At 26.7% G+C, this 15,160-nt stretch overlaps 1 protein-coding gene across 1 annotated transcript; it reads left to right on the top strand.

Annotated features, from left to right (window-relative positions):
• The first annotated feature begins 102 nt into the window (after window positions 1–102).
• LOC107451690 (gamma-soluble NSF attachment protein) lies at window positions 103–14,667 on the top strand. The gene is made up of 10 exons (XM_016067859.2): window positions 103–259; window positions 2,750–2,817; window positions 4,190–4,274; window positions 6,202–6,219; window positions 6,292–6,432; window positions 7,418–7,484; window positions 8,637–8,707; window positions 10,421–10,579; window positions 13,147–13,267; window positions 14,360–14,667. The coding sequence occupies exons 1-10, from the start codon at window positions 198–200 to the stop codon at window positions 14,489–14,491; spliced, it is 924 nt and encodes a 307-aa protein (XP_015923345.1). The 5' UTR covers window positions 103–197; the 3' UTR covers window positions 14,492–14,667.
• Window positions 14,668–15,160: the final 493 nt, after the last annotated feature.

Genomic DNA, 15,160 nt, shown 5'->3' with positions numbered 1-15,160 from the left:
AAACAAACAATATTTAAAATTTTTAATTAAGATATTGAAGAACAAATACTTGTTACAGAATAAAAAAAAAAAATAAACCAATCATATGTAGTAAAATAGAGTTCAAGCCAACTCCTAACTAATAAAATCTGTACTGCAGCTGTTAGATTTGTTGACATTTTATTTGGATCCGTAATCTAGGATTTAACATCAAAAAAATGAATAGTCCATCAAAAAATTTAGACCAAGCAAATCAAAGTATTAGAGAAGCTGAAAAATTGTACGAAAGATATCAGTTTTTCTTTAATTCGTTCCCTTAATTATTAAAATTGTTAATTTCAAAATAATTTGAGATTACGTACGATAAATATAATTTTACTTCTCTTTACTTCAGCTCTGAGTGCTAAAATAGAAAGATTACTTATATAAACATTTGTTATTTTGTAAGGCCTTGGAGTTTTGCAGATTTTGTATTATAAATTAAAAGTTGAAGTACCTCTGTCGAAAGCATAACTTAATGTTTAAAATTTCTTTTGTTCGATATGAAAAGTCTTTATTTGCATAATTCACCGTTTAAATTTTAAAAAAACGCTTTGAAATAAGTAGCATTATGGATTATATCTTAAGAAGTCGCTATCTTTTTCTCTAATTTAATATCCAATATATATAGTATTTATATGGTTAAACTGTGTTGCTAAACTAAAAAGGAAACTTTTGCTTGAATTTTCATTTCTGGATGTTGAATGTGCATATTTTTCATTGTTTACTAGTATCTTATGTACACTTAAAAGTTTCAGAAAAGTCTATATATCAGCTTATTATAATATTAATTGTATGTTGCCAGGAGATATTTCCGTATTGTGATCTGTCGAGCCAACTATAATCGCGAAGATGCCAAACAAATTTTAAACTTTCAAATCGCTGCCTGGAAGTTGCAAAAAGCTTGGCGATTATTCTGTCACAGATTACGATACGAAAATCTCCCCTGTTGCCAACAAGGATAAAAAATTTGGCATTTAATGTAATGCTGAAAATTGAGCAGCTATGTATGAAATATGTTTTCTTTTTCATATTTTGGACAGGCATGGTTTGCCACTATTAGTTGGGGGATATTTCCGTATTGTGATCTGTCGCGCCAACTTCAATCTCCAAGGTGCCAAATAGATTTTAAACTTGCAATATTTTTTTAAAAAAAACATGCAGATGTTTGCTCGGGGGTGGCTACGAGTTATACCTTTTGAGTTGGTCCCTTTCTGTGATTTTTTTTTTGTTTGCTACTCGCGGGCCATTGCCCGGAAGTTTCCAAGACTTGGCGATTATTCTACCACAGATCACGATACGGAAATCTCCCCATTATTTGGAAATCACTATTACACTTCTCGATTTCTAGGGTCAAAAAAAATTTCTTATCTCTTAGCTATATTAGCATTACTAATTACAGAATAACTATATTAGTACCTATGACCACAGAAATTTTTAATTAGTATAACAATAGCAATAATACCTGTTGCCACACTCCTCACCTGGGGCAATGATAATACGGCAAATTTTCCAAGTCTTCCCAAAAAAGGAATTAAGTCTATAACTGTACTGTATTTATTTGGTACAACCAATAGGTTTTTACTTTATTTTTAAGAAGAAATACATAAATATGGCATTTGTTAATTGCCATACACAAATAATAATAACTAGGATGGTAACTATTCATGCATGTGAGAGCCATAGGTATTCTCTGCACTTATTTTTTTCATAAGACTGTTGCTTGGTATTTCCTTCATTAATATTTTTTTTGATCAAATATGATTAATTACAATCAAAATGCTTGTTAAAATAAAATTTGTGTTTCCATAAAAAATTGTATGATAGAGCGCAATTTTTCTTTGGTCATCAATTCTGTAATTTTTCTAAAGGAAAGAAAAGAAAAAAAATAATATATTTCCTTCTTGCAAAATATAAAGCATGAAGCAATTATAACTAGTTTATGCTATTCTAGAATTCTAATCTATCATTTCCAAAAAAGAAAGAAAAAAAAAACATGATTTAAAGATGTCTAATTTTGATACCTATGCATTTTTATGGTACAAACATGACAGAAAAAAAACTATTTTGCTGAGTTCTAGATTTGTTTTTACATTAGTTTTGCAACTATTTATTAAAAATATGTTTTTTCCTTCATTTGCTTTTTGTTGTATTTTTCATGCAAGTTTTATTTATTTATTACTTTTTTTAAGGAAGTAAGGATTATTTGTTTGAATGGATGTTAAAATATATTTTGCAACCTGAGTACAATAAAATTGTTATATCTAGCAATTTTCTAATGTATATAGCCTCCTGAATGATCATAAATTTTGAGATTAAAATATAAATTTATAAAACCTAATCTAAATTCTAAAATGTATTAAAATCTTGAACTGCTAAGTTAGGCAAATGAAAAGCTAGCCTATTGGAAATCCTAGTCACTAAATTGTTTTCATTTACAAACATGTAGTAAAATAAAATTGTATAAATTAAGTTTAATATTTTCTGAATATGCTAGTATATTAAGACTAAGATCTTAAAGTATTAAAACTTTAATCTTTCATTGACAGTATTTTAAGAGAACCCTATATTAAATTAATATCTTTCATTTATATATTGCTGGTATTCTAAAATAGTAATTTCATGTATACTATTGTAAATAAAACTTTAGTTACCAATTGGATTTTGAATAATACAGAAAAAAAATTTTTAGTCATCTGATTTTATACTTATACATTGCTTTATTTTATAGTTTGAAGACTTCATTTTTAAAATGGAAGCCTGACTATGACAATGCAGCTAGTGAATATGTAAAAGCTGGTGAGTTTATTTTCTTTGCAGTAATAATGTATACTATTTCTGATTGAAAACAGTGACTTGTTAGGCACTTTTTGATCTTTTTTTTTTTAATGCAATATCTACCTAGCCAGCTGACCAAGCTGTCAGCTTACCTAACTGCAAAGCCGATGATTGTTAGTTCAAATTCAGGGTGAAATGAGAATGTAGACAAGAGCAATAATATGTGAGGTTAAATCTCGCTGATCACACACTAACCAAATTAGTTATTAAACTAATTAGGATTGTTGCCAAGTTTAACCAAAAACTGTAGTTCCAAAATTCTGATTAGAATTTATATTTCACGTAATTTTTACCAATATAATCAGTGAATAGCAAATCTGTGTCTTCACATTTAAAAAGGATTAGTTTTAGTGCGGCAGAGATGCATGCATTTGAAAGTTTTTGTTTTTGATGTTACATTGTTAAGATCAAAGCAAGTTGTTTTACATATTAACTGATTACATTCCAACAATATATCACCAATCTTTTTCATATAATAAACAAATTATATGAAATAAATTTTGTGATGCCTAATCGTGATTAATATTTGTGTGAATCTCTCACAATTAAATTAATATTTTTGTTATTAAAGCTTATGTTACAACATTACAACATCAAACATTATGTTATCTTTCGTATTGTGGTGGCAAAAGTTTTTCATAAAAAACAGTCTGTACAAATTATAGATTCAAGAATTAAAATTTTCCAAAATATATTTTTAACTTTTTTTTTATTTACCAAACATTAAAAAAAAAAAAAAAAAAACATTTAAGTGCAATGAAAAAACTATTTCCTTCTCACTGTTAGAAGGACGTTCAAAAATTTTTATTCTTTGCAATATTAAAAATTTTCTCATTTTAAAGATTGGTCTAAATATTGGGTAAACTGCATTCTAACTGATAAATCCATTAGAATTTTAGATAATATGTTTTCTCTCTCAACGAAATATAATAAGTTTATAGAGTTCTAAACAATATTTTCTGAAATTCAATATTTATCTGAAATGATTACTTTTTTTTATTGTAATGCATTGTATTTCTTAATATACTATAGTACGTAGATCCGATATTTTTTATTGCATTAATACAATATATTAGCACATGTTTATAAGTTATTAAACAAACATTTCTTCTAAGAACATATAAATAAGTAAGAAGGAAGTTATGTTGATTCATCTAATGAAACCAATTTAATTTTTACCAAACATTAATTATTTTATGATTTTCTTTTAAGGTAAGTAAAATTTTTAAATTAAGTTCTGACAAGCTTTTTACTATCAGAATAAGTTAATTCTAATTTTATGTAATACATACAACTGTTAGTAAATTGTATTAAATGATTTTTTTATTTTTAGCTACCCATTTCAAATCTGGCAAGCTTTATACTGAAAGCAGAGATAGTTTTATGAAAGCTGCTGACTGTTATGCTAAAAATAACTCGTATCCTTATTGTGTATCATTATTTGATGCATCTTTTTAATCATACAATTAACCCCGTTTAAAGCCATCATCGGTTCCAGCAAAATCTATGCAATTAAGTGGGTTATTGGATTAAAAGGGGAATGCAATATTCATTCTTAAATTCTAAATTTTTGTGAAATTTTACTTTTTAATGGTATTTAATGCATAGTATAGTGTTTTGATTAAATAAACTCTGTTTTATGAACAATAAATAATTATAATTAAAACTGATTGTTTTTGTATCATAAAATATAAATGTCATTTAAAGTTACATAAAAATAAATCAATGTTAGTGAAAAGTATAATATAGATACTAAAATATTATTTGTTCCCTTCCAAAAAAATCTATTATTGAAAACTGTTTTTATGCCCTTTAATTCATCAATTTATGATAAATAGATTTTCCCTTTTGGTTTCTGCTTATACTTTCATGACCTTTGTGCTTCTTTCAAATACATTCGGAATTTGTTTTATTTTTATGTACTTATTTATTTTTTTCTAATCCTCAAAACTTAAGAAATTTTAAATCAATGTGCTATTTTAGTTTGGGATTTTTTTTAATTTATTGTTTCTAAGATTCATTTTTTTTCTTTTTTTCTTCTTCCGATTAATTCAAATCATTCCTTTTCACTCTCAACTTGCAACCAACTCAGAGTTATTCACTGGATTAAGCAATGATTATTCCACTTAAGAGAAAGACACACTGTACTCTAGTGTGTTAGGTTTGTGAAACTTTTTCTTATCAAAGCTAATAGTGCAGTAGGAGGGGACCACAAGTCTTAACCACAAAACAAATCATTCTGTACCTTTTGTACATTCTAAACGATGTGTGAGTGAAATAAGCCAAAGAAGGGTGAAACTCCCTTCCTTTATTTCAATGTATAACTGGCAGCAAGATTTGATTAATTTTTCAACTTTACTCCTAACACCTGTTTAGACCAATTAATGAACAGTTAAGTCTCTATTGAAGTGACCACCTATTACAACCTTATCTTAACTGAAAAACAGAAATTCCAGTTTAGCTGGAGAAACATTTCTCAAAAATAAAAATTCATTTCAGTACCTCCTCTTTATGCAATTAGGCACGGACATAAATAATCAAATACTCCTATAAACGGGGAAGTTTAGCATTGGTTTCATATAAAATGATTTGGTTCCATAAAATTTTATTTGTATAAGCGGGTTATTTGGTTATCCGATATGCCATTAAATGGGGACGACTGTATTATTCTCTGTTATAAATTACCATTAGAAATTATATTATTTCATTTTATATTGTTTCATTCTAATCTGAACTGATTTATATGCTTGATAGTTTAAATACTACATATGCAAGAAATATTATCTAAGTATATGGAATAATACTTCAAGTATATAAAATATACTGGATTGACTTGTAAAAATATACATTTGTCTGTAAAAATATTTATTAAGTCTTAAGATTGTGAGTTATATTTCTGCTGTATAAGGTTTTTCTATCACATAAATATATTACTTTATATTTTGTTTCATATTTTATTTTATTACATGCATTAAAATAAAAAAGGATAAGTTTTAACATCAAGAAATTTATTATATATTGTTTAACTAATATAAATCTAAAATCATTAGTAGTTTTCTGTGTTTATATTTTATATATCTGCAACTAATATATAATTACATTTTTTCCAATGCTTTAAGAAGCTAAAAAAAATTTTTATGCTCCCTTGTTTTATAATTTTTACCTATTTTACAAAAGCTTTAAAGTAATTATGTTTAAATTTTATTGCAGAATGTTTCCTAATTTTGATTTTAGTTTTATTTTATTACTCTAGTTATTTCATTACTTTGTATTGGTTTTTAAATATTTAAATATAATTTAGTCTATAAGTTTTTTTTTTTTGTTGTTGTCCTTAATTTAAGAAAGTTTCTTCTCAGCTGCAAAGTAAGTACTTAATAAAAAAAATTTAATTTGTATAAATTTTTTTGACATTGTTTTAAAAAAAAATTATTTTAGGAACTATGAGCAGGCAGCTTTGATCTCTAAATGTATGGAGGATTACAAGACTGCTATTGACTTGATTCATCGAGCATGTCAACTATTTAGAGAGCATGGTACACCCGATACTGCAGCTTTAACATTGGACAGGGGAGCAAAGTATTTATATATATTTCTTTTCACTTTATAAGTTTGCCATCTTTGATAATTTCAATTGCTCATTTTAATAGTTTAAAAATAATACTTGCACCACATTGAATTTGCAACTTTGCAACAATTCTTTTAATGTATTAAACAAACAGGTATACCATGGTGCGTAGCGTTTTTAAAAAGTGCCTAATTTTCCCTTTTCAAAACTGAGATTTTTTTTTTTTACCATGTCAATTTTCTCCACATGTTATGCAAAAGCGTGCTTTTCACATTGTTTTATTCAACGTTTTCACATTTCATTTCAGTGTACCATCGGTCCATAGCGTATGTAAGCGCCAATCATTTTGCATGTTTGATCAAATACTTGCGAGTCTGTATGTGTATCTACTGAGCTGGGTTTGGTGAGATTATTGCCTTCTCATGTGCAACTCTGCTGCATTTTGCAAGATATTCTCAATTTCAGATTTCATTTACCACCCTCTAATATGAAAAATCTCTCGATCATTTTATAACCGCTAATATAATCAAGAAAAGAGTTTTTTGTTAGGAACTAGTTATTTTCTCATGATCATCTAAAGTCTTTAAAAATTATTTTGCATTTTGTTAATGTATATAGTGCTTAAAAATATTTTTGAGTGCTTAAAAAGTACTTAAAAGGTGCTTATTTTTTGTTGAAAGATTTGGCTGCGCACCCTGATTACTGTTCTAATCTAACTTACATGTTTTAAAGCAAGTTTCTTGACATATCTGCCTGAAACACGTTTTGTCACAAAAAATAGAAAGTTTATCGTGAATTTTTTTTTTCGTTAAAGAAGTAAATGGTAAATTTTTATGATTGCTAAATCTTTTATGTAATAGGATTTTAATGCCAGATATATGTTCAATTTGATTCTACAAGAAAATCTGTACTAGGATTATTGAATCAGTTTCTTTTCTTTTTTTAAGTTACTTCTCAAAAAATATTCTTGAAATAAGCTTTTTTTTTTTTTTTCAGAATGGTTGAAAGTAAAAACCCTGAAGTAGCTTTACAACTTTATATAAAAGCCGCAGATGTAGTTATGGTAAATATAACTTTATTTATTTTATCATTATTACTTTATGTTTATTGTATTTTTTTCAGTTGTGATTCAAAATATTAGAATTATTTCGTTTGTATGAATATTTCAATAAAGAAGTTTTATTTAAGTGTCATTCATCAAATAACAGAAAATAATACTCTCTGTAAAATAATAATTTTAAATAAAAGGTTAAATATTAATAATTTTGTTCAATAATAAATAATTTATGTATTACAATGCAAATTGTAAATAATTAGTTGGCAGAAAAATCTCAATTCATTTCTTGTAGTTCAAAATTTGAATCTTTTTCTTGTAATTTGCAATAATATTTATATATTTTTATTTTAAGCTATGATGTAATTAAATGAAAGTCTAAACAAATTGTTTATTTCTCTTAAATAAGGCAGCTTAAAATTAAATTTGAAACAAATGGGATTTTAAAGAGGATGTGAAATGATTTATTAAATTATTCTTTGTCTGCGAAATTCATTTTTTTTTTCAAACATTAGTGCAATTTTAAATTTTATCTGATGATTTCTTACAGATGTAACAAATGAAACTTTAAAGCAAATGATTTATTCCTTAAATCCTTTTATATCTTTTTTAAAGCAATTTTATTGTATTAAAATATTTTATACTGTTATAAAAACTGTGTTTAACACTACCTATTTCTCATCAAAATAAAATCTTTGAAGTTACACATCGTGGTATGTGCTTTGCACTTGTGTTTTTAAGTTGCAAAGTTTAGAAGTATTGGAGAGAAATATCATGGGTTTTTGTAATTACTAAATTTTAAAGTTATTACATGTAAGTTACATTTATTTATAAAATTTAACACTTTTTAATGCAAACTATTTAATTAAAACAATTTTGCTTAAGCAGTTTCATGTCGCTGTTCTTAAATTATCTTGTAACCAGAGTAATAACCTGAGAAATTTTGTTAAAATGTAATACCCTTTAAATAATAATAATGAAGGCTTTTGACACATTAAAAGAAAGTGGTAGGTAAAAAAAATTGTATTATGTACTAGGTGAAAAAAATTGTATTATGAAATTTTCATTAATTAGTGAAAACAATCATATTATTCTGTTGCTAATATTGTTTTAATTGTCATTCTTTGAAGAAGTTTAAAAATTTTGTCTTTTTAATTTTAGATAGAAGATCGGCCCACACAAGCTTCAGAATTTGTTGGGAAAGCTGCTAGGATTTTGGTCAAGCTTAGAAGGTATAATAACTATTAAATTTTGGTTATAATTGTACTTGATCAATATAGACTCTCAAACATTTATATTAGCTTTCTAAATATCTAACTGTACACTTGTCTCTAAGTGCATTCTCTTTCTTTATCAAATCTAAAACTAGTTACTACGAGACATACCAGTTGTTCCAAAATTGTTAAATGTTAATATTACCCTTCAAAAATTATATTTGCTCCAAAATATTTTTTTTCTTGATTTCTGGTTTCCTAAACTCAAACTTACCTGTTCCATAATGTATTACTTTCCTTATTCAAAATTCAATAAAGATATTGTATTCATTTTAATACCACCTTCTTTTTATTTATTTATTATTTTACTTTCATTTAGTTTATTTTTTTAATGAAAAAAGTAAACTGTGTTTTCTTATGATTGTATTACTTTGGATTTATCATGCAATATATTTTTCTTGTTAAACATTTACATTATTTTTTCAGAAAAATATGCTTGTTCCAAAGTTTATATTTTTTCTTTTCCTTTATTCAAATGAACTCCTATTTTATGAATTTTATGAACCTATTAATGAACTATTTAATGAACCTATTTAATGAACCTATTTAATTTAATTTAACAACCTATTTAATGAACTTTTATTTTAATAAAACTCATTTTTCTTAAGTTTACATATTTTGTTAAAGCAAAAGTGTGAACAAAAGAAACAAACCATTTTGATTTATGATTGTGTTAGCTTTTAATTTACTATGCAATGTATTTTTATCATTGAATTTTTCAAAAAATTTAAAAAGATGAGATATTGTTGTGCTTATTCTTTTTATCTTTTAAATCTTGAATTTATTGACAAATAAATAAATTATTTCTTGGCTAAACTCTTAATAAAATCGGTTCACCTTTGAATCCTAATATCGGTTAATTGGATCGAAACAGCTATAACAAATCATTAAAGGGAATCATTTTCTCGTTCAAGTTAAATCGAAGAATTGAGTACTATTGAAAAAAGGTATTGATAATACTCAATACTATCAAAACAACTTATTGATACTTAAGAAAACACTATACCATGGTAGAGACTTTTCATTGCTAATTCTCTTTCATCTCCATAAGTAATTTAAAATTTATAGTGTTAAAAAAGTAAGTTTAGACAAACCTAGAATAAGCCATTAAGTTCCAAATACTGAAGAGAAATTTTCAAAATACTGATTACTTTGTTCCAAATAAATTTTTCCCCCTTATTTCAGATTAACTGCTCAATACTATATTAATTTCCTCATTCAGACTCCAAAATTGCAGTTAAGATCTCTAACAGTGAGTTTGAGCCATGCAAATAATACCAATTTCTTCTTTTTATTAGATTCTGCTTCTTATTCCTTTATATATATAAAAAAATGATTTATTTAATGATTGTGTTGTTAGACTTGTCTAACTTTTAAAATAAATTTTCGTTGACATAAACATTTTTGATACTTATATTTGTTATGCTTCTCAGATCTTATTTTTTTAATGAAAATCTTGGTTCATGTATAAAAATAGCTTATATGAAGAATATGAGGATGCATTTTGCTTTTCATTCATTTGTTTTAAATGTAGAGAGAAAAATGAAATGAAGTAGTCTGCTATTTTTCAGCTTTGTTGTCTTTCAACATAATTCATAAAACACCTTTCATAAAACACCTTTCATAATACTCATCTAACTGTTAATGATAATTATTCTTCTAAATTGTTAGGTTTGATGATGCAGCAGACATGGTTAAGAAAGAAATGGAATATCATCTACAAACTAATAATACAAGAGCTGCTGGGCGGCTTGTAGTAGCACAGGTTTTGATTCATTTAATGAGAGAGGATTATGTTGCTGCTGATAAAGCTTTCAAAGAAGGCTGCAAGTATGTATCACTCTTGATGACTCACATTGAAATCTTTGCTAAGAGTATTCATTTATGAGTAGAACTTTAATTTGTAATGAATACCATTATATTGCTATGTGTGCTTCTTAGATGATGCTTATTTTGTAATAATGATTTTCTAATGTAAGCCTGGTTTAACAACTACTGGAAAAGAGATAATTCTTGGAACTCTGGCTGAAATAGAATCTCATTTTTATTCATCATTATTCACACCTTTCTTTTAATTTTTAATCAGTTAACGGTCTGTTCAAATATAACATAAGTACCTAACTGAAAGAAGGGTTTGTATTATGCTTATTTTTGCTGAGAATTGCAGCAAAAGTGGTATGAATTTTGTTTTGAAGCATGAATTTAGTTTTTTGCAAAGTTGCATCCTCGATCTGAATTCAATCTTAAAATTAGAATACTACAGTTGATGCCAAAGTTAAAGTAAAAGACAAACGGAGAGAGGGGTGTTACAACTTTCTTTTGCAAGATTATAATTTTCTTATCTCTGCTGACACAGGAGAAAGAAGAGTTTGAAATGGCTAAAAGCATACTTACATAATGTTTGAACAATATATTTTTTAGGTATATAACAGTATATGCATAATATTTTTATGTGATTGTTTATTTATTTATTAGAAAAGTAACGATTCACACAACTTTGATAAACCTATTTTTTATTGTTACCAGTTTCACAATATTTTAATGTTAAAGAGATTTTTTTTCTAAAATATAACAATTTATTTATTAATTTTTTCTTACAAATTAGCACATTTAATAGAAGTAATAGGAAGTAACTGACTAATCTACAAAAATGCACTAATTCTTTTTACCTTATTTTGGAAATTTCTAAAACATTTAACAACTTGAATATTAGAAATATAGGTAAAGCTGATAAAATTTGTATAAAAAATTTATATTTAAGAAATTAAGTACAGTCTTTAGCACACTAATTAGAAGAAAATAATTTTGTAATCAAAAATCAAGAAGAAAAAGCTGAATTTGTAAAAGAATTTAGTCTTTTCTTTCAAAAATTACTTCTTTTTATTTCAAGTTTTGCACTCTATATTTGCAATTAAATTATTTTATTAATATTCGTTTTTTCATGTAAAAAATGCATATAAAAATACCAAGACACTTCTATTGAAAAATATAAAAATAGTTGAAAAATAAAGTTTTCTTTTTCTAGTATGATTTAATTTTGTAGGGAAATATCAAAGAAAATAATAGCTAGCATACTCAGGAGATATTTTAGCTTTATATAATAGCTTAATAAATTAGCTAATATTTAGCTTAATTAATTAAAGTTTATTTCACATCATTGTTTTTTTAATGTAATGCAATAAATATTGCTTTTTTGTAAATTTTGATCTTATATGGATAATTATTTAACTTTATACAGAATAAACTGTATAATTGATGGTTAAAGAGGCACATTTAAAAGAGAAATTTTCCGAAATCTTTCAAGTACACTGCACCATGGTTGAGGCCTTAAAAGTTTTTAATCATCAGTGCTAAGTACTGATGATAATGATGCTTGTCTCCATACCTGCCAAGTCTCCTGTTTTTTAAGGGAGACTCCTGTTTCTTACGACTATCTCCTGTTTACCGTATATTCTCAAATTTCTCTATATTTGTTGAAGAAATTTTAAAAAAAACATTTTTGGCAATAAAATATCTGCTGATGGCAAAAATACTTCTCTTATTCCTCAACAGCTGGTGCTAATGCAGTGCTGCAGTATGTTGAGTGTTTATAGTTTAAGTAATTATAAATAATGGTTTAAAAAAATCTTCTTTAGATTAAGATTTATATATATATTTTTTTACTTCACTATATGTAAGTGCTTATATTATTTCCAATTTAGAATTTCTCTTTTTGACTTACATGAATATGCATAATGTATCACAACTTTTCTTGCAAACTAAAATATGTCGCTAGTAAAATCTCCATTATTTTATTTCTCCAACGTTGTCAGGTTCAGTTGAGCCATTGTATTCAGTTTCCTCATTGACTTTCAACGAGCTTTACTCCTTCAGGAAAAACAATGACTTAAAGTCTTGGAAGATCCTTCCATTCCATGATTGGTATTGGCAGAGATGTCCTGGGGGCTACATTGGCCTTCCCTGCGATAGAGCCGACCAGACGGCACTGTCGAAGTTTGCCAGCGGCCACCTGAGGAGTGGCTTCTTTTGTAATAGCAACAGGGTTTTCCGGGTTTGTGCAAAGTGCGGAGTGGAAATTGCATCCCCATAGCACTTTCTGGCTTGTCTTCGCATTTCTAAGGAGACTTTCGTGATGTGATATACACATTTCTCGCTCTAAACTTTTTGAGAGTGTATGGACTCGTGGATATGCCTAGCTGCCGCTAGACAGTGAGGGGATTAGTCACACATGCGTTGTCAGGTAAAGTATGAAAACAGCCTTACGCCCCTGATCCACGTTTTATTTTTACATTTCTTACAACTTACAATGATCATTCCTTTGATTTTATATTGTTTACAGGTTTTGAATCTAAAGTACAATATTCTAAATTGTGCAATATATTAATTTTTCTTATTAGTTATTGTGAGAGAGATGAATGCGGCACTCTTTTGGATATATTAGAAGGCTTTGACCAAGGTGACGCTGAACAGCTCAACAGGGGACTTAACAGCCCATTTATAAAGCACATGGATGTAGAGGTAGAAATATTATAGTGTTATAATATTATTTTATACATATATTTCTGCTATGCTCTTTGTTATTCAAATGAAATACATGCATAAAACATAATTTATATTTACCATGCAACTTATATTTATATATTTTTTTCATTCTAGCATATTCTCTTGTCACGTAAAACAATATTTAGAGACCAATTAAATAGTGCTGTGCTAATTTAAGTGTAGTTGCTAATTTAATTCTTATAATAAACTGAAATTAATTTCTTTAGTTGGAAAAAAAGTTTTCCAATGATTACTTTCGCTAATCACAGTTACTGATAATTACTAAAACTGGTTTCTGACATTCATCAAACATAATTGATTCAGAAACTTGCATTTTCTTAATTCTTCTTAATACCGTAATGATTCTAAAATTTTTATACCGTATATTATATTTTTTATTGGAGTATTAGCTAAGGTATTTTAATTAATGTAATTAATTTTTAAAATGTAATAACTAGTTTTATTAATATTTTAAGTTAAATTAATATAGCAATTAATTTTTATTAACATAATGATTTATAATTTTAATATATTTTTATTTGAGTTCAAAGTAATCTTTTCAATACTGTAATAATTTGTAATAAAACTTAAACAGTTTCATGCATCAAAGTTTATTTTATTATTTGGATACTTTTATAAAATATAATAACATTAATTGGTATACATTAAAGCTTATTCTACTTTTGGATACTATAATAAAAGGGATTTTATACAATAGTAATTTATTATTCAACTTATTAAATTTTAATATTCCTATAAAAAGTCATTTTAAAAATTGTTTTTGTTGCTACAGAAACAGAAAGTACTCCTAATAAAAAATAAAATAAAGAAGTATACAGTATAAATAAAGAATACGGAATAAAAAATTCTCCTTGTAGAAATTAAACTGACATTTTATTGTGAAAATTTAGGAAGTTCGACTTTGATTTATTTAAAATATTTTTACATTAATTTTTAGAAAATTCAAGGAACTGACGAATTATTTAACTAATGAAAAAGTTGCCAAATTATAAGTTTAATAACAAAATATATTTTCTAACTATTTATTAATTAATGATTCATATTTAGTTCGCTAGACTCGCTAGAAGCCTGTTAGCTGAAACTGAAGAGTCTGAAAAGGTTGCTAAAAAGAAAACTGCTAATTCCTCTAATGCTCAAGGGCAAGATGAAGAGGATGAATATGCAGAAGGGCTGCTCTAATCATTCCACTAGATTTCCCTCAACTGTATATACTTGTAAATCAAAAGCCTAATTCTCATTGTAGGCATAATGTTATCATTGTGATATTTATTTCGTAATTTATCTTGTTAATTTGTATATTACAACTGAGATTAATTTATACTTAGTCATGAAATCATTAAATATGTGTGTACCTACCTTTGGTTATTTATTTTATTTTGTATAGCTGCATTAAACAGCTGACTCAATTTTAAGTGTAAGATTGTCAGTATTCAACTCCGTAGCTCCGTAATTTTGAACCCAACACATCAGAAGACAAGGGAACTCCTAGATCAAGCATTGGGCATAATTAGCCTTTGTGAAGAACTTTTTGATTGAACTTACCTGAATTTAGGTTGCATGCAGAGGTAAACCTCAACCAGTTAACCAACTCTAACCCATGATCAGTCAACCACTGAGGATATTTCACCTCAGCACTGTGATTGGTGCAAGTTGGGAGTGAAGTATCGACTAGCCACTCCTGGGATTTGGACCTGGGCACCTCATTGGGAGGTGAACACTCTATCTCCTGAGCCACCTTTTACCTGAGTTACTTTTTGATTCTTTACTAAAAAATAACCTCTATGATTACAAATAAAATTCTTAACTATTTTCATAGTGAAATTTTCTAAGAACAGGATTGCAAAGAGC

This window comes from Parasteatoda tepidariorum, chromosome 4 (assembly GCF_043381705.1).
Source record: "Parasteatoda tepidariorum isolate YZ-2023 chromosome 4, CAS_Ptep_4.0, whole genome shotgun sequence".
Lineage (NCBI taxonomy): Eukaryota > Metazoa > Arthropoda > Arachnida > Araneae > Theridiidae > Parasteatoda > Parasteatoda tepidariorum.
The sequence above is the reverse complement of the archived record's forward strand: the minus strand, read 5'-3'. Positions and strand labels throughout refer to the sequence as shown.